Source organism: Pongo abelii, chromosome 15, assembly GCF_028885655.2.
Source record: "Pongo abelii isolate AG06213 chromosome 15, NHGRI_mPonAbe1-v2.0_pri, whole genome shotgun sequence".
Lineage (NCBI taxonomy): Eukaryota > Metazoa > Chordata > Mammalia > Primates > Hominidae > Pongo > Pongo abelii.
This window is the reverse complement of record NC_072000.2, coordinates 98,286,431-98,310,392: the sequence shown is the minus strand read 5'-3', so window position 1 is coordinate 98,310,392 and position 23,962 is coordinate 98,286,431. Positions and strand designations below refer to the sequence as shown.

The window sequence follows — 23,962 nt, the reverse complement described above, 5'->3', positions numbered from 1 at the left end:
GCAAAACCCCGGGATATATTAACTGTCACCCTGACTGCTACACAAAAGGTAGGGGAGTTGTTAAGAGTGTAGCTTTGGGGTCAGACTGCCTGGGTTCAAATCCTGGCTCCATCACTTACTGGCTGTGTATCCTTGGTGGAGTCACATACCTTCTCTGGGCTTCTGTCTCCTCATCTCTGAAATGAGGATATTATAGTACTCACTTCAGAGGGCTACTGGGAGGATTTAATAGATTAATAGAAGTAAAGTGCTGAGATCAGTGCTCGTGTTTTAGGGAAGAGAGGAACTGGTGGTTGCAGGGAGCTCAGGCTTCCGCAGTGGCTGACCAAGTTCTCCACACCCAGGTGAGGCAGACAGACTGGGAGAAGCTAGCGTCAGCCTTCAGGGGAGGAGGCGTTGAGACTGACAGGAGAGGAGTGTAAGTGACCTCATGGTCACAGTGGGCTTGTTGGGGCCTGGGGCAGTAGTAGTTGGGGCCAAATACATTTGTCCCCTTTTGTCCTCAGGATCTCGTGGCTCCACCGGGGTCCCAGGACAGCAAGATAGGGACAGCTCAGCCCTGGAGTCAGAGGAGGGCACACATCCTGGTTCCCCTCTTCTGACTGTATGGCTGGGCAAGCCCCTTAATCTCTCAGAGCCTTGAATCTTCTCATCTGCAAAATGGGAATGATGAGCCTTGCTTTAGGGGTTATTGTAAAGATTAAACCCAATGGCACTTGTAAAGCCTTTAGGAGCCTCCTGGCACACGGTGGGCTCTGGGATCTGGCTGTCCCTGTCCGTCCTCCCCCAGAGAGAGCAGGATCTGGCTCCAAACTTCGCCACTAGGCTCTACTGCCTCCTGCAGGGAGGAGGTTGGACATTCATTGGGTTTGAGGGCCTTCCAGTCAATTCCTCCAAATAACTGAGCTGGCAATAGGCAACAGCGCTTAGCCTGAAATAAATCAGTGGGAGCTTTTTGAAACCCTAGTGCAGTCTGGCTGAGGTTTTTAAGAACTCAAGACTTCGGAGGCCAAGGGTTCTGGGTCTGAAGCCCAGCTTTGCCCCTTACTGGCTATGTGACTTTGGGAGGGTGGCTGAAGCTCTCTGAGCCTCAGTTTCCTTATCTGTAAAGCGGGGACGGCAGCCGACCCACCCTCCCCAATGAGGTGAGAATGGTTGACCCGCGGCGCCCCCTGCCGGTGGGATCAGCGTCGCAGCCCGCGGTCAGGGCGACCAGCCGAGCCTGGCGCCCGAGCGCTCCTGCTGGCGGGGCCGGCCCCAGCCCGCCCCACCCCGACCCTCCCTTCACCCGCGCCCGCCCCTCGACCCGGCAGGATCGTGCAGATGCTGCTGCCGGTGACCAGCCGCACGCGCATACGCCGTAGCGGCGTCAGTCCGCTGCACCTGGCGGCTGAGCGCAACCACGACGCGGTGCTGGAGGCGCTGCTGAGCGCGCGCTTCGACGTGAACACGCCGCTGGCGCCCGAGCGCGCGCGCCTCTACGAAGACCGGCGCAGCTCCGCGCTGTACTTCGCGGTGGTCAACAACAACGTGTATGCCACCGAGCTGCTGCTGGAACACGGCGCCGACCCCAACCGCGACGTCATCAGCCCCTTGCTCGTGGCCATTCGCCACGGCTGCCTGCGCACAATGCAGCTGCTGCTGGACCACGGCGCGAACATCGACGCCTATATCGCCACGCACCCCACCGCCTTCCCCGCCACCATCATGTTCGCCATGAAGTGCCTGTCGCTGCTCAAGTTCCTCATGGACCTGGGCTGCGACGGCGAGCCCTGCTTCTCATGCCTCTACGGCAACGGCCCGCACCCGCCGGCCCCGCAGCCCTCCAGCAGGTTCAACGACGCGCCCGCGGCCGACAAGGAGCCCAGCGTGGTGCAGGTGGGCGGCGCGCGCTGGCGGTGGGGAGCACGCCTTTTGGGTGTGGCCCGGGGACGCGCGCGCGCATGGGCGGCGGGCGGGGCCGCCTGGTTCCGCTCCTTGGGAGCAGCGTGAACTAGTGATTAACACCCTTCGGGGGAAGTGTGGCCAGCTTTGGAGGCAGCAGAGCACGGTGGTTAACCTGCGTCCTGGGTAGCGTGGGTTAGCGCTTAGGGCGCTTTGGAGGGAGCTCTGGAGGGAACTAGGAGTTAGCACACTTTGGAGGCAGCGGAACCGGTGGTTAGCACACTTAAGAGGCCGCAGAACTTAGTGGTGCATTGGAACGGTGAAATCCTGATTGTGGCCCACTGCGTTGGGGAATTTAAGGAACCAGTAATGGAGCGGAGAACTCTGCCAAACTAAGAGGCTCGTCACTTCCAGCAAACCTACACCTGGAATGCGATGTGAAATAAGCACGATCCGGAAAGGGGTGTCAAGAGCAGGCTGGTGTAGGGTCAGGTCAGAAGCAGAAAGCCAGCGACCCAGAGGCAGGACACATCCATGTTGGTACTTTAAAAGTCAGAACTTGACCGGGCGCGGTGGCTCACGCCTGTAATCCCAACACTTTGGGAGGCCGAGGCGGGCGGATCACGAGGTCAGGAGATCGAGACCATCCTGGTTAACACGGTGAAACCACGTCTTTACTAGAAATACAAAAAAATTAGCCGGGTGTGGTGGCGGGCGCCTGTAGCCCCAGCTACTCGGGAGGCTAAGGCAGGAGAACGACTTGAACCCAGGAGGCAGAGCTTGCAGTGAGCCGAGATCGCGCCACTGCAGTCCAGCCTGGGCCACAGAGCGAGACTCCGTTTAAAAAAAAAAAAAAAAAAAAAAAAAAAAAGTCAGAACTTAAAAGGAAGTTAGACACACTCCTCTCCTGGAGATCATTATTTTAATGGTTAATGGCGATCATTCTTGGGCTGCCTGCTGTGTGCAAAGTTTGTGTTCATATTGCCTAATTCTCATGTTAAATCCCCTTGGAGTTGGTTTCATATACCTATTTTATAGATAGGGAAATTGAGGCTCAGAGGTGATGTGACTTGCTCAAGTTGCGCATCTTCCACTTTGGCAGCAGAAGCCTGTGTTGAGGGGACATGGTTCAGGGGATCCTAGCCTGGGTGTGTACAGTGTCTGTGCTTGGACACATCCCTGCCCTCCCTGGCCGCAGGCTCCTGCAGGTGGGATGAACTCACTTCTTGGTCTCGGCGTGTTCTCTTTCAGTTCTGTGAGTTCGTATCTGCCCCGGAGGTGAGCCGCTGGGCAGGGCCCATCATTGATATCCTCCTGGACTACGTGGGCAACGTGCAGCTCTGCTCGCGGCTGAAGGAGCACATCGACAGCTTTGAGGACTGGGCCGTCATCAAGGAGAAGGCAGGTAGGGACTTGCTGCTGCCGCCAAGGCTGGCAGATCTCCCTGCCTGACTCAGAGTCCCAGGCCTCAGGGAATGGGACTGTTCCTAACCCTGTGAGCACCTGCTCCTTGCCAGGCTCTGTAACTCCTTGGATGAAACATGAGGAATCTGCCTCTCAGAGAGCTGTGCCACCTGGGCCAAATTCACAGTTAGTGGCAGAGCTGGGATTAAAACCCAGGTTTGACAAACCCCAGAGTCTCTCTGCTACATCTTTCCATGATGTTTTCAACAGCTACAGCTCCCTGAGGGGTACCGGGACCTTCAGGGTAGGTTGTGAATGATTTGGGGCCACCAAGAGGCATTGTAGGAGGGGAGAGGGGAGGATGGTGGTCTAGGATGTCTCAAACTAAAGTGCATATGAAGCACCTGGGTGTCCTGTTAAAAATGCAGCTTTTGATTCCACTGGTCTGGGGCGGGGCGGGGGAGTCTGCATTTCAACAGGCTCCCAGGTGACACCAAGGCTGTTGGTGCACAGAACACCCTGGTGTGGGAGACAGGCCCCTGAACCCTGGAGCCAGCCTTGCCAGGGCCTTGCTGGGTGAGGCCTCTCCCCACCTGAACAGAGGGGCCTGGGCAGGCTCATTGTCCAGCCCCTTTCAGCTGGACCCACCTGAACTGTGCCAGGCACAGTGAAGTGGAGTTCGGCCACTGTCCCTCTGATGTGTGCAGAGTAGATGGGGCTGCCTGGCTAAGTCAGGCTGAGGAAGCCAGAATCCCTCTTAGGCATTTTTGGAGCTCACCTGGGCAAACAGGATGCCACAGGTGACAGAAATGGGTATCTGTGCAGTGGCATTCCAGCTACCCTAGGGCTTTCCCTGGCTCTGAGAGCACAGTCCTGCCCTGGCCAAGTGTTTACAAGGAGGCTGACCTGCAGCAGGTCATTGTCATTCCAGCACTACTGCTCCTGTCCCCAGGTGGGACTGCGCAGCCTCGGGGGGCCCACCCCTGTGCCCCAACTCTGACTCACCACATTCTTCCTTGATCCTGGCACCCCTGTGAACCCAAATGTGCTGTAGGATTTTTCATTGGCACAGGTGCCTGGAAGCCACTTGAATTGAAGCCTTTGATAAAGTTTCTGGGGCGGTGATGGAGGAGGGAGGCATCAGCTTGCGCATTCACTCAGGGCTTAACTCTAGATGCGTGATAAACCTTCAGGGAATTAATGAATAATTGGTTGCTGTCACCACGATCCTTGGCCACTAGAGGGTGGAGCAGTCTATGCCTAGGTATCAGTCCCACCCATTCTGTCACCTTCTCCTGCCTTCCTTAGAGAAGAGTGGTCCCCCACAACTAAACCATGCCCCAGGGAAATCCCTGCAGAGACCTTAGTGTGCAGTACACATTTGTTAGCCAGTAAAACCAATCGTTCTTAACCAATATCTATTTGGGTTACTTTAAAGCCCACTTTCCACCTGCAAGACGGTCCCCACGAGCTTGTTTGTTTAATGCTGCAACGTTGACCTCCTTATTCTGGGAAGGAACCACCCAGAGCCCATGGATTGGCCAGCCCAGCCCTCATGGTTCTGTGTCCTCTGCTCACCAGCAGCCTGTGCTGAGTTTCCCAGAGGGGAGGTTATGTTCTAAGCTTGTTACCTAAGGGTTTCCCCATCTATCTTCTGGACTATTAAAAAAGTGTCCTAACTGGCCTCAATGCCTATAATTAATTATTCCAATTCAGCCATTAAATGAATATATATTCAAGACGTTTTATGTGCGAGGTAACCATATTATATTTTATCCAGACCACAGCATTTAGGAGATAGAAATAGGAACTAACCAGGCAAGATGCCTGGACAACAAGAATGATGCTTCCCTGCTCTTTGGGGTACTATGTAGTAGAAGAATCTGAGCTCAGAAGGCAGTGAGCTCAGAGGGCAGTGGAAGTGTCAGAAACACAGTGATGGGTGTGTGGATGCTTCGCTAGGCAACGCTGCAGCTGCCTGGCCCTCCGCCCTTGCTCCACATCCCACCTGCCCCTCCAGCCCCAGGCTTGCATGACTTCCTTGCCTTGCCACTTGCTGTTTTCCCTGTTTAGAATGCCCCTGTCCCCCTTCCTTACCTGGAAATTCCTGCCCCCACCCCTCAGGACCTCACTCAGAGGGCACCGTCTCTTGTGGAAGCCTCCCCTAGAGCCTTTGGGTAGGCACCTCTGCATATCTGGCCCAACCACACAGCCAGGTGCAGCAGAGGGGCTCAGCATTTGCCTGGTGGATGAACGAATGAATGAATGAATGAATGACATTCTGTGATTCTACAAGCCCTTTCTTTGTGTCCGACCGTTTGCTCAGGATTGAAATAAATTACTCCCATTACTGGATGTGTTCATCCCTGCTCTTACCTCTACCCACTCCCCAGCTCAGAAAACTCCACTACGTGGCTCCTGGGGGAGGCAGCCAGGTGGGATTCTGGGGCCCGAGGGGAGCTGCCAGTGTCTGCCCCCTTACTCAGCACCACCGGGAGCTCCGAGCGGAATTCCACATGTGGGGGCACTTAAGAGGTCAAACCTTCTGACCCCTTTGCTAAGGCTGTGTTTGGGGACCCAGGTTGTGTGTGAAGAGGAAGAGGCTCAAGAGGAGGGAGACACCACCACTAGTCCTAGGAGGGATCCTGGGCAAGGCTCAGAACCTTGCTAAGCCTCGGTTTCTGCACCTGTGAAATGGGTGTGCTAACCACACTGTCCACTGTGTGGGCTGTGCAGATCAATGAGGGGTGAACAATGGGAAGGTGCCTTGCTGTGTCTCTTTAGTTGGCAGGGACTGGGGTGACCAGCAGCAGGCACCCCCTCTCTTACCCAGCCGCATCAGCTGGGCACCTCCCATAGGCTGGGGTCACAGATGCAATCCCTTTGCTTATTGCAAATGACAAATCAGCCTCTGTCTTTCCCTCCTTTTTTCAGAACCTCCAAGACCTCTGGCTCACCTTTGCCGGCTGCGGGTTCGAAAGGCCATTGGGAAATACCGTATAAAACTCCTAGACACCTTGCCGCTCCCAGGCAGGCTGATTAGATACCTGAAATACGAGAACACCCAGTAACTGGGGCCACGGGGAGAGAGGAGTAGCCCCTCAGACTCTTCTTACTAAGTCTCGGGACGTCGGTGTCCCCAACTCCAAGGGGACCTGGTGACAGATGAGGCTGCAGGCTGCCTCCCTCTCAGCCTGGACAGCTACCAAGATCTCACTGGGTCTCAGGGCCAGAACTTTGGCCGGAGCAGAGAACAGAATGTGTCAAGGAGAAGAATCATTTGTTTACAAACTGATGAGCAGATCCCAGACCTTCTCTACCTTCAGGAATGGCAGAAACCTCTATTCCTGGGGCCAGGGCAGAGCTTGTTCTGGGGAAGATGGGCTCAGAGCCTTCCCTCCACTTGCTCTGGAAAACTCACCACTTGACTTCAGAGCTTTCTCCCCAAGACTAAGATGAAGACGTGGCCCAAGGTAGGGGGTAGGGGGAGCCTGGGTCTTGGAGGGCTTTGTTAAGTATTAATACAATAAATGTTACACACGTGACACCTGCCCAGTGAAGTCCCTCTCATCAGACTCCCTGAAACCTGAGGTCCTCAGCCTTACTTCTGGCAGTAGCGGGAGCGGGGCAAATGTGGGGATGGGGCACAAGGACCCCTGAACATGTCACCTTTGGGCTCCTGAAAGACCCAAGAGGCTGTGTCCTTTACTCCCCAGGCAAGACTGGATGATGGCCCAATGGGTTTTCCTCTCCTGATTCAATCACCATGGAAACAGGCGCTCCATCACAGTCTCAGGGCCCACATGTCTCCCGACACCTGGGGTTGTCTTACACATGTTTCCTGGCACTCTGTTTTCACACGCTGCTCACCCGTTTTGCTGGTTGTTGAGAAACTAGGAAAAAAAAAATTAAATACTGGCCACTGTGAGCAACGGTGCTAGAGTGATGGCCATGGTCAGCCCTTGCAAAGGCACCAAGCCTGAGAGTGCACAGAGCTCTGGCCCCTGCGTACCTCCCTCTGTCTTCATGTGGCCCTGTTGGGGGAGCAGAGCAGGAATTGTCATCCTGTTTTCAGGTGGTGCGGGGCAGAGCTGAGGCTTGCCACCATGTGGCACTCTGGGGGTCTCTCCAGGCCCCGAGGGCTGAGAGGTAGCATGCCCTATTTCCGTGGAAGCTGCAGTAACTCATTGGCACTCCCCTTACAAGTGTGAGTGAAGCTGCTGAGTCCAGGCTACTCTGCAGCAACACCGGAGCAGGCCACCTGGCCGAGATCTGTACCAGGCCAGCCCCAGGATCTAGTAGTGTCTTAAACAAGGTCAAAGGTAGTTTCTGGCCTTTGGAAAGTAAGCAGCTAGATTGATGGAGGGGAGCACTGGTTCCGGGCTCAGCTCTGCCATTGGCTTACATCTCTGGGGCCTCAGTTTCCTCATCTGTGTGGTGAGACACGATGGCCACCTGCCGGCTCTGACACACTGGGTTTCTTTTCTTTTTTTTTTTTCGAGGCAGAGTCTCACTTTGCTGCCCAGGCTGGCGTACAGTGGCATGATCTCGGCTCATTGCAACCTCCGCGTCCCAGGCTCAGGTGATCCTCCCACCTCAGCCTCCCAAGTAGCTGGGACTATAGGGGCGTGACACCATGCCCGGCTAAAGACACACTGGGCTTCTATGGAATCAGTAACTCCCAGAGAAAAAGTCTTCCAAGCAGCACTTTCTGGCCACAGGTCAAAGGGAGCTCAACCAGGTCTTGCCCGCTCCTTTGTGGTACAAATGAGAAACTGGCCCAGAGAGGGGAAGGGACTTGCCTGGGCACACACAGCAAGTCCCTGGGGTTCCAGCTCAACAGTGCTAGGCCACAGTCCCATGTGGCCTTGCAGTACACCAGGCAGAACCTGCAGGGATCCTAAGAAAGCCCCAAAGGAAACCCGTACTCTCCCCGACTGGGGATGCTCAACCCTGAGAGCCCAGAGGGTAAATTGCCAAGGAGGGTTCACCTCCCAGGGGAGACTCTGATGGAAGAACGCCTTTGCTCACCCGGAAGCCAAAGGGAGGGCATTTGCATCTCGGGTGACTGCTGGTCAAACTGACCTGAGGGATGGCAGGTGGTGATGGAATGAGGCACGCAGGGCCAGTGCGTGAGTTGTTTGGTGTGTGTGGACTGAGATGCGTATTGGGCAGACTCTTAACCTACAACATCTCCTGGGCCACATTATGTCCCAAACAGTCCTATGGCAGCAACCACAAATCTCCCAGCCCAGAGACCCAGGCACTGGGCAGGGCAGTGTACGGGTCTGAGGGAGGTGCCACCCTGGGGGAGGTGAGGCTGAAGGAGTGAGTGGGAGGTGTAGGGGAGGGGTTCAGCCACTGTTTTCTCTATAGTCGCCGTTTGCAGGATGTGGCACCTCCTGGCCTGGGACGCACCAGTGCTACATTTGGGTTCTTAGAATATTAATGTACATGCGTCCATGCCACTTAGTCAAACACTGCTCAGGACCCCTCCCGGCAAGTGCCATGCCCAGCCTTGGCCTCCTTAGGTCCCTGCCCCCATCTTCCCACAACCCAGCAGCTAAGGGGTTCATTCCTGGCCTGGGACTGCTCCAGTGGGTTGGTTCCAGTTGGTCAGTGCTCACATTGTGCCATTCATGATGTATTTTGACCATCACTCCTGTGTAGAGCACTTTACAGCCACCTCCCTCTGCAGAAGTGGGCCCCTCCCACAGCCGCACCTACCCAGCCCCAAGAGGTTTGCAGCCTCAGGGACGTCTCACAGCATCGCAGACACAGCCCTGAAAGTCTGGCAGAGATTCCCCTTCGTGAACAGGAGCCTGCTTCACCCAGTGATGGGTGTCAGGGATGGTGAAGGGGTAGGGGGGTGTGCCTGGACTGGCTCTGGGTTTTACTTTCAACCAGCACCGTTCACTTTGTGGTTAGGGGAGTATCTGCTGTTGTCACTGCAGCGGGATTTAAAACTGATTTTTAATACCAACGCTTTCCTAAATGCATGTTTTCTGCCTACCTCGCTTCCATGTGGGGGCATCATGTTGCCAGGGGCTTCTGTCAGGCCATGTCTTAGTAGAGGTTTCTGCTTCCCAACTTTTGAATGAATGGATCATCAGGTACTCCCTGGGGCTGTGAGCAGGGACAGGCCAGTCTTATCAGACAGACCAGAGCTTTCTCCCCAAAGACTAAGATATCTTAGTCTAAGACTGAGACATGTCTCTGGAGCTCAGGTCCTCCTCTAGTAGGTGCGGTTGGTTGGATGGTCCAGGCACATCATCCCCTGGGCAGCACAGCCCATAAACAGTATTAAAATGTCAGCGTGACAGGACCTACAGACACCATTAGATAACTACAAGAGGCGACTTGTGGTTGGTGAAGCTTTTGAGCATCTGGGTAGCGCAGTGGGCCAGGCACTCACATTGGCCTCACAACAACCTATACAGCAGGTCTGTTATCAATCATTCTTCAAATGAGGAAATTTCAGCACAGAGAGGTTAAGTAACTTTCCCAAGATTGCACAGCTGATAGATGGCAGGCTAGGATGCAGGCCTTTAAACCGCTGCTATGCAGTTTGCAGGGAGCTGAGGCTCATCGACATGGATCCAGAGGGCCTGTGTGATGCCACACAGAGGGCAGAGGAGGGTACCCCACCCCCCAGCCCCTTGCTGCTCTTTAAGACCAGAGCAGTCTGAGGTTGAGGGTCTAGGTTGATCCGTCCCCATCCCATGGCCAGATAATGACTCTGAACAGCTCTGCCCAGGCCATGCCTGTTTCTGTGGCCTCTGAAGTCTTCAGAGGCCATTGGACAGAAACCACTGGCTGGCTTCCTGGGGCTGGGGCTGCCCCTCCAGGGGACTCCCCAGGCCAGGGGAATCCTGGAGTAAAACAAGACAAGTAGGAGGGGCCCTTGGTGACCATGGATCCTGCCTCCTGTGTTAGTGAGGAGGAATCAGAGGCCATGTCTGGGCTCCAAAGAAGGGAGCCTGCAACCGGCCAACACTTGCCTGGGGTGCAGAAGAGGTCATGGCACCTGTTTCCTAGTCCCCCATTGTACAGATGAGGACACTGAGGCACAGAGTGAGGATTAACTTGTCCAGCATCATGCTGCTGATGAGAGCACCATAGCCCCCAGCCAGGACTGGCCCGCTGCACCCTTCTTAGTTGTGGAAACTGTGTTCTGATAAAATAAGCAGCTCGGCAGGCCAGCAGGCCCACCCTCTCTCAGCCATGGAGCCACGTCCACAGCAGCAGAGAAAACCTGGGCCTGTGTGCAGGTGGAGGCCCCTCAGGTAGCTTTGCTAGTAGGACACTAACAGCAAAATCCAGAGCCACTTCCTGCCACCGATGCTCCCCTCTGCACTGTCACGGGCAGAGGCCTCATCATTCCATTGATGGGTCACCTGGTGTGTGCCAGGCCCGAGGAGAGACCCATCAGCAGGTAACCTGGAGTCTGAATTAGCTAGAGAGAATCCTTTTGTATGTGCCAGAGAGAACGCGGTTTAGGGGAATTCGCTATTATTTTTTAAATTGATTTATTTTCCCCGTGGACGTAGACTCCAAGACCATGCTTACAAGAGGAACAATTTGGTCAAGCCACCTGTTTTGTCCACAGGGACCAAACTCCTGTTTGGCCTGATTTTCCCTCTGACCAGAGTTGGGCACAACCACCTTGGCACAGAGGCTGCCCTGAGGCTGTACACAGAGCAGAAGGCACTGCAGAGAGACCCATTCTCATCTCATTGTCCTGCAGGTGGGGTAAGGAGACCCCCAGAGGAAGCGTCCAGCCCCACAGCACAGGGCGGCGCTGATACTGCAGCCCCACCTCCCCTGGTTCCAGCGCCTATTCTCCAGCGCCTATTCCCCCCTTGGGGGTCCACGCCAGCATGTCCTTCCCTAGTGGCTCCTGTCCTCTCCTCCTCACCCTCCTTCCTTTGAACCAAGCTCTTGGTCCCCAGCGCCCATTCCCAGATATCTCAGAGGTTTCAACCACTCCTGGCCTCCCTGAAACCAGCCACCTCTGCCAGCAGCCCTCAGCCTGGGTGGGGCTCATTCAACTTCATGACACCCAAGATATGGAAACTCCAAAAGAAATATCTTTATTCTTTTAACTTTCTCAATATTTACAAAGAACAAGAAGAACAAGAACAACAACTGAGATTGGCTCGCAGAGTGAGTGGCAGGTGAACAGATGCGTCACTCTGGCTTCTGGGGTGACTGCAAGGAAGGGCAACATCCCAGCACCCATGGTCTGCACAGGGACAGCGGGACAAGCTGCTGGGCCCTGGCCTGCTTGGGGAGGGGCCAACCAGGTCCAGCCCCCCAGCTTCCAAGGCTGCAAGGCTGAAGGGTGACTGCCTGAGGAGCCTCACCCCAATCCTGCCCTCCACTCCCATACGCACACAAACAGAAGAGGCCACAATGTGGCCCAGCCACCTCCTCACAGGAGAGTGCCTTGGGGACCTCGACACTCCTGCAGGCCAGAGGTGGGGGCTGAGGCCCTCTCGGCCCAGCTAGAGGTAGCCAAAGACATTGAAGATGGGTGGGGGCACAGCCGGCTTGGTGGGGATGGGTTTCAGCACCACCGGCCTGCATACCTTCTGCCCCAGGCCGTCCACATCCTTGCAGAGGTGCGTCAGCTCCCCAGGAAAGGCTGGGCTCTTCCTCCAAAGGCCCAGGCTGGGGACAGGACTCTGAGGCAGGGTCCCCAGAGGGCCCGGGTAGATGGGCTGTCCATGGTACTGGAAGGGGCAGCAACTCCAGGCATTGACGCGGCCCACCAGGGAGACCCCAGGCATCTTGAGCGGCTCCTTTTCAGCCAGGGCCCTTGGAGACATGGGCACCGGGGTAGTCTCAGGCCCTAGGGGTTCCAAGCCCTTGCAATTTTTCTTACCCTCGTAGGGAGGTCCCTCCCTGGGGCCCAGTCCCCCCTCCAGCCCCACATGGTAGCTGTGGGTGGGCCTCGGCTCTTCCCAGAAGGAAGCGGGCAGCTGTCTTTTCCTCATGGGCACCTGGCCAGGCTGGGCAGCTTCTGGATGCTGCCCCTGTGGGAGCTGCTCCTTAGCAAGACATTCCTCCCTGTAGGGGTTCCTCAGCGCCTTCTCCTTGCAGCCCCCACCCCCACCGGGGCTGGAATCAGGGCCCAAATCCAGGAGCAGCCTCCCGGGCCGGTCCTCAGACCCCCTTTTCAGGTAGGGCTCAGCAGCTCTGCCCGGAAGGCCCCGCGGGAGCCGGGAATACTTCTGGGAGAAGCGCTTGAGCTGCTTCTGCAGGTACTTGCGATGGTCCACGGAGCGGCGGCAGGGTGCGGACTTATCCAGGGCTGCCTTGATGTCGCTGGACGCCAGGTTCACGAAGTTCAGCAGCATCTTCACATCACTGTCGGATGCCATCACCAGGGGGCCACTGCACGAGGCTTTCCATGAAGAGGGTAGGCTCTGCTGGTGGCCGGCAGCTCCAAGGAAGGGCACCGAGCTGACCTGGGGGACAAAACAAGCCATCGGAGTCTCTCCGAGCAACCACACCCAGCCCTCCCAAAAGACCACAGCACCTGCCTACAAACAGTGTCCCCACCCCAGCACCTCTCAGCCCTAAACAGAGTCCTAGGTAGAGGGATGTGCCTGCCAAGTGGCTGAGCACTTCCTGCACACCTGGGATGCGGCAGGCTCCAGCAGAGCCTCGCCCAGCCTGCTTGGGTCTGGTGCCCCTTCTTGCAGCCAAGGCTCAGAAAGGTCAAGCAACTCGCCCAAGGTGACCGAGCTACAGGTGGCATTGCTGGGGCTGGCACACACTCCCAGCCTGCCCCATCTCCCACACACCACGCTGCCAACGTGTGCAACTTGCCAGCGAGGTGTTTATTCTCTGAGCTGAGGCAACTGCTCCTCTTTAAAGCAAGGCCAAGCCCCCTTCCGCCCTGGTGGTAGCCTCCCCCTCCCACCACTTCTGCCCTCAGCACGAGGAGCACCAGCCCCCCTCCTCAGTCCCCACGCTCCACCCCCAGCTCTCACGCAGGACCAGGCAGGACCCCTGTCTGGCACTTAATCGAGACCTGCCTTGCGGGCTGATCTCAGGCTGTGGGCAGCAGGGACTCCCCCGAAGAAGCATCTGCAGCAATTTCATGCCTCCTCAGCCACCACCCACCGCACCTCGCCCCTCCCCCAGGCCCCAGCCTGCCCCCACACCCGCCACCCAGTCGGGCCAGAGCCACCGGGCCTCCACGCTGACTGAAGGTGTGGCCCGGGCCCCACCAACGTGGCCCGGCAGGTTCCCCACTGCAGACCTGGGACAGGCCCCGGCGCAGCCGGCCGAGCTCCGTCCGGCTGGAAGCAGTTGTGCAACCCTTGAGTGGGCTGAATGGAGGACAACTCCCCGGAGCTGGGGGGCCCCTCAGGCCAATCAGGAGCGCCTCTCCAGATACAAAGCATCCCAATCAGGCGGCGGCGCCCCGTTCCCACATTCTTTGCCGTCACAAATTGTCACCATGGGGACCATCACAAAAAAGACAGCTCCCAAATGCAATCATTTCCCGGTAAATTTCTACCCTTCAGCCCCACTCTCCTCGGCTTCCACGCCTCTCCTCCCCTTGACCTCGGTTCCCTGGTTTCTCAAGGGGGTGGGGTGTGTGTGTGTGTGTGTGTGTGTGTGTGTGTGTGTGTGTGTGTGTGTGTTTAAAATGTCCAGGATCGAGAAGGGGCTGGGCCTAGTGGAGACAGGCTTGCAAACCTCCCCCAAAGACTCCAGGCCTACAGCTGCCATGCTCCAGTGCGGACAGACAATCGGACGGGGTAAGCCAGGGCGGGCTGCTTTTCCCGCTGTCCTTGAGTGTTGAGTGGCTCTCTCACTCTCACTCTCTCTTCTCCTGTCTCTCTGTCTCTCTCTCTCTCTCTCTCTCTCCCCCTGCCAACACCACCACCCTCCCTGCCAGGATCCCCCAGGGATCCGGGATGGAGGGCCTTCAAGGTCGGGAGGTGCACTGATGCCTGTCGGAAAAGGTGGCTGAGGAAGGACTCTCTAACGAGGTGCTGGGATATCCATGGGAAGGGAGCTGGAGCTCTCAGGAATCTTGTCTTTATGTTTGCTTCCTCAATTGAGCTGCACAAAGCCTGAATTGCCCATTCAGCGCAGCCGGACAAAAGGTTGGCGTTGCACGGTCCCCTTGCATTTGTAGTCAAACAGTTAGGGACTTAAATCGAGTCGTCATGATGGAGAAAGAGGTGGACAAAGCCCATAGAATTGCCATCAGCAAACATTTTCCTGTGTCATATTAGCCAGTTTCCATGGCTCCCCCTGGCCTGCGGACAATGGCACAAGTTTGCACACTTGGCTACTGTCACCGTGCCAACGCCGGCGGGGCTGCAAGCAGGGCCGCTCTGAGCGAGCAAGGGAGCCCAGAGCCGCTGTTGGCCCTGCCCACCAACTGGTCAGAGGGAAGGTGAGGCTGAAGGCGAGGGCGGCTGCCTGGGAAATGCTAATGGTCGTGCCTCCGTGCCAGCCCAGCTCACGGGCCCCTTTCACGCCTCGTCATTTTTCTGCCCAGGCTCAGCCTCCTCTTCCCTCCTCCTCTCCTTCCCCTTCCTTTCCTCTTCCCCTTCTACTGCCTTCTCCTCCTGTCTCCCTCACCAGCCAGATGGCTGGTGGTCTACGCGCCAACCCACACCTCCGTACTACAACCTAAGATTTGGCATCTTAGGTTGCAGGACTCCTCCCTGGAGTCTCCCTACCCAGACTGGGGGCATTGGCAGGGCAGGGCCAGGGCCTCCATCCAGGAGTGATGGCCCCGCTCCTTCCCACTGGCCAATAGACAGCTGCTGTGGCCTGACTCCAAGCCATCTCCCCTACCCCCGGCCCGAGGGTCCCTACAGGCAAAACGAAGGATTTGGAGGAGATGGCCCGGTGCTGACAAGCTGTGACTCAATTTAGGCCTTGAAAGCCAGCACTGTATTCTCCATGCCCCTACCCTGCTGCGGGGTCGGGGAAGTGTGGACCGAGATGCAAGTGCCGCTGGACTGATGCATCCTAGATTGGCGGCCACTACGTGCCCTGGAGAGCTGCTCCTGCCTGCGGCAACCTCTGCATGGGTAAGAGCCAAACCATCATCATTTGAAGTACCAGAGATTTGAGGGCTATGTGTTTCTGCAGCACGTCCCAGCCCACCCTGACTGGTACAGGCAGGAAATGTCCTTTCTGCTCCAAAACATCTGGCACACATGGCTGAAGAGAGTGCCCTGAGGGCCCGTGGCCACCAGGGCCAGCTCCCTGCTGCCTACTGCATGAGGCTGGTGTGCACAGCCAAGAGTTTGAACCTCTCCAGCAGCCGGCACCTGACTACATAACCACCTGCTTTGCTGTGCTCTGCCCTTTTCTCCCCAGGCCTTCTGTGCTTTGTGTGGGCTGCATCAATTCCTCTCTCCAGAAGGTCTTCTCTCTTCTAAGGGCATCAAGACATTTTAGAGCCACTCAGCTCAGCTCCCAGCTTCCTTGAGATCCCATGGCACCTGCAGCCCTGCTGGCCCATTCTGCACTGCCCGCTCGTGAAGCGGTCTCTCCTTTCTTAGCCAGTAGTAAGCCTCCCCACCAGGCCCGTGGACTCCGTGGGAGGTGAGTCGGTGTCTTACGAAAGTCTTTCCAAAGCTCTTAATGTGGGCTGTTCTTCCACCAAACACTTTTTGAGGAAAGAGAGAAGGAAGAAAAGAGGGAAGAGAGAAAGGAAGGGGAGAGAAAAGTGGAAGAAAATGGATTCTTTGTGGACACCCAGCATGTGCCAGGAGCCGTATTCCACAACCACATGAAGACCTCACCTGACCCTCGGGGCAGCTCCGTGAGGGTGGTGTTGTGGTTGCCCTGACAAATGAAGTGAGGTTGAGTTACCTTCCCAAGGCTTCACAGCTGTTAACCAGCAGAGCTTGAACTTGAAGCCAGGCCCGTCTGTGTCCAAAGGCTGAAGTTGGATCTGCCTGGCCACATTGCCTCCTGGAGCTCCCGTGAGCACCAGACGCTGCCTAAGCGCTGCCGGCCACGAAGACCAGATTTTCTCCATGCGTCCTGGGTTCCACTCTTCTAGCCCAACGTTGGACCTTCCTGACTCAGGAATACGGGAGCTGCAGCTTTGGGAAGTCAGGAGCGGGGAGAGGAGGCAACTGTGGCTTGAGGCCAGGCCTCAGGGTGCCTCTGACCCACACAAGGGAAGGCTCCTCTGTGTTTTTCTCATTGGCCATATAGGCAGGTGGAAAGACAGCAGTAATCATACGAGTCATAAGACTCCCCCAGTGTTCTCTCATTATTGTCCTGGGTCTGGGCAGAGAGGGGATTATTTTTCCCGTTTACAGTTGGTGACACACCCACAGAAGCCTCAAACCTGATTCTTGGGCCCAACTCAGCCAACCCTGTCCTCTCAGCCATTCTTCAAGGCCCAGCTCAAACATCCCCTCCTCCAGGATGCCTTGCACCAACTCCTAGCATTGTTAATAATGCCCCCTCCCATCCCTGTGTTCCTAGAGTCAAAGATGAAGTCTAACCTCCTTAGCTAAATGCAGAAGGCCCTTTGTAATCTGACTCCTACTAGAGCCTGGCACAGAGTAGCTTCTTACTAAATGTTTTATGAATTAAATACTTTGCCCATTCCACTGAGCAGGATTTTTCCTGTGAACTGTAAACAGCTGTTATCTGTCTTATTTTTTTTTAATTTTGTCTGTTGATTGTTTGCCCCGTCCAGGTGAGCTCCAGAAGGAAAGGGAGCTCGTCCACAGCTTTCTCTCTGTATCTCCTGTGACTTGAATGGACTCAGCACACAGCAGGCCTGAGTGAAGGATGCTTGTGTTTGCTATGGCTTACATGACAACGAATTGTCTGTGATCCTACAGGACTGTGGCACATGAGAGCTGGAAGCGCTTCTTCCCGACTGCATCGCCCAGCACCAGAGCCTGAGTTCTGTAAAGCTCTGTTAAAGGCACGTGAGCTGTGCTGGCTTCAACTGCCCTGAACTTGGATAAGCTGGGCCGCTGACGGCCCCTTCCCAACCAGTTGTTGCTGCCTTGGTTTCCCGACGGCCCACTGTGCTAACCCTGCCGCAGGGACTCCCAGCTTTGCATCAACTCCATTCAACACCTACTGTGTGCAAGGACCAGAGGGTGTGGAGGTGGCATTCCCTGCTTTAGCTTGATAAGTAAACATTTGTCTCCCGCCCACTCATCAGTGAAGCAGAACAACTCCCTAGCAATCTCCTGGGAGCCACCCCTCCAGAACCTCTGGATGTGGACAGACATCATCTCCTTCTAGGATTCAGCCAGCACATGTGTAGACTGCAGCTGCAAGTGAGAAGAGGCATCTGGCAGGGCATGCACAGGCCAAGCCTTAGGGACCCGAGGAGCTCATCTGGGCAGTGGGTTTTCAAATTGCTTTGAAGCAGAGATGCCCATTTAAAAATATGTGGAGATTCAGCCGGGCGCGGTGGCTCATGCCTGTAATCCCAGCACTTTGGGAGGCCGAGGCGGATGGATCACCTGGGGTCAGGAGTTCGAGACCAGCCTGGCCAACATGGTGAAACCCCATCTCTACTAAAAATACAAAAATTAGCCAGGCGTGGTGGCAGGCGCCTGTTATCCCAGCTATTCTGGAGGCTGAGGCAGGAGAATCGCTTGAACCCAGGAAGCAGAGGTTCCTTGAACCCAGGAGGCAGAGGTTGCAGTGAGCTGAGATTGTGCCATTGCACTCCAGCCTGGGGGACAAGAGCAAGACTTCATCTCAAAAAAAAAAATGTGGAGATTCAACGTGTAAAACTGTGAGAACCATGGGCTATGAGTACAAATTTATTTTCCATGCTCAAATGCTTACCTTCTACTTATTTGCAAACAATGCATTAGAACAAGGAGTCTGTTCTGATGATATAAAACTTTGAAATCAGGAGATATGGATTATGGTTTCACATCAGCCATCAGCCATACTTTGTTTTGGTTGCAGAACATTTACAAAATCTCGGTTTATAGAGAGAAGCAGTTGAGATGTCAACTTTTTAAAAAAGTTTATCTTTTAATTTATTTATTTTTTGAGATAGAGTCTCGCTCTGTCACCCAGGCTCTAGTGCAGTGGTGCGATCTCGGCTCACTGCAACCTCTGCCTGCCAGGTTCAAGTGATTCTCCTGCCTCAGCCTCCTGAGTAGCTGGGATTACAGATGCATGCCACCACCCCTGGCTAATTTTTGTATTTTTAGTAGAGACAGGGTTTCACCATGTTGGCCAGGCTGGTCTCAAACTCCTGACCTCAGGTGATCCACCTGCCTCAGCCTCCCAAAGTGCTGGGATTACAGCTTTCAGCCACCACGCCCGGCCTAAAAAAGCTTCTCTTATGATCTTAGGATGGTCATCAAATGAAAGGAGTCCCTGGAGAAACTATTACCTGGTCCCCAGAGGAGTTAACCTGACTGCCCAAGTTCACCAGTCGGCAGCCTAGCGTGTCACCTTGTGAGTTAAAATGCATTTAAATGTATTTGTTTGTTGGTACATGTTTGGTAATGTTTTAAATTGCCAAAAATAAACGTTAAAGGAGATTTTACACCTCTACAGAAAATTCAGTTCCAAAAGATGGGCTGACTTCTCATTTTAGAGATGAAGACAGAGAGGCCCAGAGAGGGGCAGAGATTCATCCAAGGCAGAACCAGGCAGAACCAGGTAGGAGAAGAACCTGGGAGGGAGCTCTGCTCTGCCGGCCACCCGGTGCTGTTTCTCACACCTCATCATATGAGTGTAAAGTCCTGCTTGATGGAAATATGTGTCATATATTGTCATTTGTTCTCAGTTGCCATGGTTACTCTCTTTAATTGATGAGGAAGTTGAGGCACAAATTGGGCTAGGAAACTCGCTGAAGGTCCCATGGGCAGTAAATGACAAAGCTAGGGTGAGAATGATCCTGAGATGCTGCTCCCACCGACAACTGTGAACCAATATGAGGGCTCCGTCTCTCTCCCAGGGGCCTTGCTAGCCCAGGGCTGCAGACTCTTCCCAGCCAGCCACCCCTGCCCTGGAGAGTTAGGCCCGACCGACCACGCCAGCTCGGGGAACGTAACAAAGGCCACACGGAGGACAGAGTGGCCCGGCAGCGCCTCTATGGACGTGCGACGCAGACATCACAAGATGATTTATGTAACCTCTTACATAATGGCAGTATTTCTAGCAAAGACCAGCCTGCGGCAGGCTGTCAGCCGTAATCAGAGTGGACGTGCTTCTTGCTTCCTGGGAACAGGAGGCACCAGGTCAAAGCCAACCCCTTTGGCTGCCAGGCCGAGGGCTTCCTGTGCTGGTGAAGTTGCCTGGTGTGGCTGTGCCCTCAGAGGAGGCAGAGACCTTGCATTGCCCCAGAGTAGTCACAGCCCGGCTCAGCCAGCCCCAGCACCCCTGGCTGCAGTCCACCTCCAGTGACAGAAACCACTATCAGTGTGATCAAGTTCCACATTGGAAGTGCTTTCAACCATATTATTGTATCATGAAAGGGAGACTGGCTTTGGAGATGAGATCTTTGAACTCTGCCCCTACCTGGCTGTGTGATCTTGAGGTAGTCACTCACCCTCTCTGGGCCTCAGTTTCCTGGTTGAATTACATCATCAATTCTCGACCTCTGTGCTGCACACATGGATATTGATATGGTGCTATCATGTGATACGGTGCTATATGATAGCATGCCACAAGTCGGTGCTACTTATATTTGGCAAATGATTTGGTTTTTCCTAGTATAAATCAGAGCAGATTCAACATCATAAAATCAGGTAAGCCCACTTACACTCCCCTGTGCATTCTTGAAAGGGATATGAATGAGTGGGGTTAGAGCTGGTGAGTCTGAGGACTCAAGCCCCAGGAAGAGAGGAGAGCTCATCCCATCTTCACCATGTGGAGTCTCAAGAGGGATGGGGTTCAGGGAAAGAGTTCTATGTTGAAGAAGAGTGGTGCAAACAGACCTCTGTGTCTTGTTCCTGATTTTGGGGGAAAAGCTTTTGGTCTTTCACCATGGGATATGATGTAGCTGTTGGAATTTTGTAGATCCTCCTCATCAAGTTGAGGATACTTTCTTCTATTCCTAATTTTCTGGGAGTTCTTGTCATGAATGGATGTTAAATTTTGTCAAATGAATTTTTTGCATCAATTTATAAGATCATATGTTTTTTCTTTAGCCTATTTACAAGTTTTATTATGCTAAGATATAACATCATAACATTTACTATTTTAGCCTGCCTTTCTGTCTTTTCCTCCCTCCCTCCCTCCCTTCCTTCCTTCCTTCCTCTCTCTCTTTCTTTCTTCTTTTTTTGAGACAAGGTCTTGCTCTGTCACTGCAGTGCAGTGGCACAATTGTGGCACACTGCAGTGTCTTGACCCCCCGGACTCAAGCAGTCCTTCCACCTCAGTGTCCGGAGTAGCTGAGACTACAGGTTCATGCCAACACATCCAGCTAATTTTTTAAAATTTTTTGTAGAGAGGAGGTTTTACTATTTTTCCCAGGCTGGTCTCAAACCCCTGAGCTCAAGCTATCCTCCCGTCTTGGCCTCCCAAAGTGCTGGGATTACAGGCGTGAGCCACCACACCTGACTGCATTTCACTTCTGATATCATAATCTATGTCTTCTCTCTTTTGGTCAGTCTTGCTAGAAGCTTGTTAATTTGATTGATCTGTTTAAAAACCAGCTCTTTTATTTTTTTTTTCTATTTTTTTTTTTCTGTTTTCAATGTCATTGACTTCTGCTTTTATCTTTATTACTTCCTTTCTTCTTCATGCTTTGGGCTTATTTCACTTTTCTTTTTCTGAGGGCACGGCTTTGATCACTGATTGAGATTTGTCTTGTTTTCTAATGTAGGCCTCTTAGTGCTATAAAATTTCCTCTCAGCACTGCTTTGGCCACATCTCACAAATTTTGTTATGTTGTGCTTGCATTTTTGTTTGGCTCAGTATATTTTTGTTATTTTCTTTGAGATGTCCTCTTTGGCAACAAGAAAGAATTATGTGGGACTTTCTCGGCAACAAGAAGACCCACGTGGGACTTCCCTGGGGAGTTGATAATGCTCAACAAGTGGTTCTAAAGCATTTAATGAACACCTACTATGTACAGGACATTCTCTGAAGTGCTGGGGGTAGCAAAATGAATACGAAATGCATGCCAACAGCCTCGAAAATAGTTTACTGACCTCTTATTAAATGCTAATAATGTTTCAAAAACTTCCTCTGTATTAACTCCTTCATAATGAGGTGGCTATTGCTATTATGCCTACTCTACAAATGAGGACACTGAGGCACTGGTTGACTAAGTGACTTGCCCAAGACCCCACAGCCAAAAGGGGTGAAGCTGGAGTGCAACCCAAGCCAATTACTGTGATTTTATGATTAATCATCATGATCAGTAAGCTCTAAGCCTCCTATTCCTCACCCTTGAAGTGGAGCTAAGGGTAGTTCCCTGGCAGGGTTGGTAATGAGGATTAAGACATCAGCCATGAAAACTCAACAAACACATCGATCACCTGGTTCATAGTCGGTGCCCTTCTCTCGCCTTTGCCTCTCCCTTGGGCTGGATATGATGGGTGCCCAGGTGAAGCCATAAAGAAGGGCTAGTGGGACAAAAGTGACATGGTAGTGGTGTCTGTGCCCTGCGGGGCATCCCAGATGGACCACCGCCCCACATTCGTGCCCCTGCTCTGCATGCTCCCCCACCCCCACACACCCATCACCTTGACTGTGTCCTCCAGCACTGATAGGCCTCGTCACTCTCCCAGGCACCAACCAGGAATGAAAAGTCTGTTTGATCTCAACCGTCATCTCGGGTTTGATTGGCGATGACTGGCAGGTGCCCTGTGGAGAGATTCCAAGGGTTCAGTAGATAGGACACTCTGATCTACTAGTGATGTCTTCCCTGAGGGAGGATGGAGATGAAGCCGGCTGTGTGCCAAGTGTCCCTGGATCCAGGTCAGAATCACAGGATGGGAAGCCAGGGATGTCAATACTTGGCATTCTGGTGATCCAACCCTGCCATTTTAATCAAGGGATTGGAGCCCCTTGAGAAAAGCGGTGACATATTCAAGCACATATTCCTGTGACCAAGATTCAAGTTTCCCACCTCCCAGGCCAGAATTCATCAGGTCCGTTCAACAGACATTTGTCACTAAGTTTCATCTCCAGGCCAGGCACTGACTTAGTCATGGTAGATATCTTACACATCTCATAGTATTTATTCTCACAACAACCTTTTGTGATAGATTCTAAAGTCATTCCCATCTGGCAGATGCAGAAACGGGGGCTCAGGTAGACTAAAGAACTTAACAGCTAGTGAGAGGCAGAGCCAAGATCCGAATCCTTACCTCCTGACTCTGAACCCGAATCTTTCTAACATGCTGCTTTGTTTCAGGGGTGAGAGGCAGCAGTGATGGCAACAGCCATAGCTTGAGTCAAGGCACCGAGACGGAGAGTGTTAGGCATTTTGGAGGGTGGAGACAGTGAGCTCAGTGCAGTGGGGAGGAGAGGTCGCTGCAGGGAGTGAGGTGAGATAAGGTTAAGTAGAAAAGTTGAATCCCCCATGTATCTTTGCATGCAGTAGGCACGTGATACATGCTTAATGACTGACTGACTGAACGAACGAACGAATGAATGAATGAATGAATGAATGAATAAACAAATCAGAGCATAGAGTAAAATGGTTGGTTGGCTCCTGAGCCATTTTAGGAGCTCCAACAGCCAGTCATAAAACAATCTGTAAACAGCAAGTGCATCCTCAATGCCTGGCTCCCACCCTTCTAGCCACACTGTCCCTCAGGTATGTTGCACAAACAGCACACCCTCGTCGTCAGAGAGGATCCCTTGCCTCCTGGGATGGGAGTTTCCAAGGGAAAAATGATGGGGCAGGGGTCTAACTCGCATTGAATACTGCAATGCCCCAAGAGTTAGATATTTGCCGTCTCATTTAATCCTCACTAAACAAATAAACCAATGAGTCAAAATGAGTCAATAAAACCTGAGATGGGTATTGTTCTTCCCATTTGACAGATTCAGAAACTAGGACCAGGGAGATAGAACTCTCCCCTAGTGGCAGAGGAGCTGGGGTTTGGGCTCAGCCGGTGTCTACAATGCCCTTAGGGGAAGGTGGGGTTGGTGGTGGACATTCTGCCTTCTTGCCTTACAAATTCCCAGCCCCCACCCCAGCCACCTGGAGCACCTGTCCTACTTGAGTAATAGAAGACTCTTCATCAGCATCTATCATTTAGTTCCTAGCCTCTGATCACAACTCTGTCTGTAGCCCCAATCTAGCCCATAACAAACTTTTTCAAAATTCTCTGAATATGCCGTCATCTCTCAGGAAAGGGGCATTTGCATCATCAGCAAAAGGGCCATTTTCACCTGCCTTGGCATTCGGCTCCTGCACTCCCTGACTTGGTCCTGGTGGGGCGCGCTGGGACTACGAAGAGTTACTGCTGTGAGCGCTGCAGCCCCCTTACCTCCACCCTAGCACCGAGGTGAGCTCTCCTAGACCAACGTTGGCCCCTTGGATGGCATTCCAGTGCCTGGCACATGGCAAACCCCTTGAAGCATGTTTGTCACCCACAGAGGTCACTCACACACCTTAGGAGTCAGACGATTGCATTTCATTCCTGCCTCGCTCATCTGGGCAGTGATTTCATCTGTGTGGGCCTCACACTTCTCATCTGATAAACTTGGTGGA

The 23,962-nt window shown here is 53.8% G+C and overlaps 2 protein-coding genes and 1 long non-coding RNA gene across 13 annotated transcripts in view; 2 read left to right on the top strand and 1 right to left on the bottom strand.

Moving 5' to 3' along the window:
* ASB2 (ankyrin repeat and SOCS box containing 2) overlaps positions 1-7,839 on the top strand; it is a 44,195-nt gene extending 36,356 nt beyond the window's left edge. For both annotated transcript variants that reach the window (XM_024232039.3, XM_054530449.2), the window contains 3 exons: positions 1,314-1,878; positions 3,136-3,289; positions 6,223-7,839. In XM_024232039.3, the coding sequence (XP_024087807.2) occupies positions 1,314-1,878; positions 3,136-3,289; positions 6,223-6,359 (856 nt within the window). In that variant the 3' untranslated portion in view covers positions 6,360-7,839. The remainder of the gene's footprint in view (positions 1-1,313; positions 1,879-3,135; positions 3,290-6,222) is intronic.
* A 2,622-nt stretch (positions 7,840-10,461) lies between these two features.
* Positions 10,462-22,087, bottom strand: FAM181A (family with sequence similarity 181 member A). 6 transcript variants are annotated; one of them, XM_003778355.3, is made up of 2 exons: positions 13,507-13,786; positions 10,462-12,761 (listed from the first exon to the last, which is right to left on the bottom strand). In XM_003778355.3, exon 2 carries the CDS (start codon positions 12,672-12,674, stop codon positions 11,796-11,798), a length of 879 nt encoding a protein of 292 aa, XP_003778403.1. In that variant the 5' UTR covers positions 12,675-12,761; positions 13,507-13,786; the 3' UTR covers positions 10,462-11,795. The 6 variants fall into 6 exon arrangements, with proteins under 6 accessions (XP_003778403.1, XP_003778405.1, XP_054386425.1 ...); XM_003778357.3 differs by lacking the exon at positions 13,507-13,786 and adding an exon at positions 13,335-13,431; XM_054530450.2 differs by lacking the exon at positions 13,507-13,786 and adding an exon at positions 13,331-13,353.
* LOC129049827 (uncharacterized) lies at positions 13,814-21,474 on the top strand. Of its 5 annotated transcripts, none has more exons than XR_010137014.1 (6): positions 14,530-14,713; positions 15,202-15,359; positions 16,994-17,591; positions 18,633-18,738; positions 18,841-20,036; positions 21,232-21,474. It is a non-coding gene; the product is annotated as an uncharacterized LOC129049827 (long non-coding RNA). The 5 variants fall into 5 exon arrangements; XR_008513193.2 differs by lacking the exon at positions 14,530-14,713 and adding an exon at positions 15,652-15,879 and having other exon boundaries at positions 14,720-15,359; positions 17,142-17,591; XR_008513189.2 differs by lacking the exons at positions 14,530-14,713; positions 15,202-15,359 and adding an exon at positions 13,814-14,066.
* Positions 22,088-23,962: the final 1,875 nt, after the last annotated feature.

Bases quoted from the DNA above. Each gene is read 5' to 3' on its own strand.
- FAM181A (XM_003778356.4), bottom strand. From the start codon at position 12,674: ATGGCATCCGACAGTGATGTGAAGATGCTGCTGAACTTCGTGAACCTG.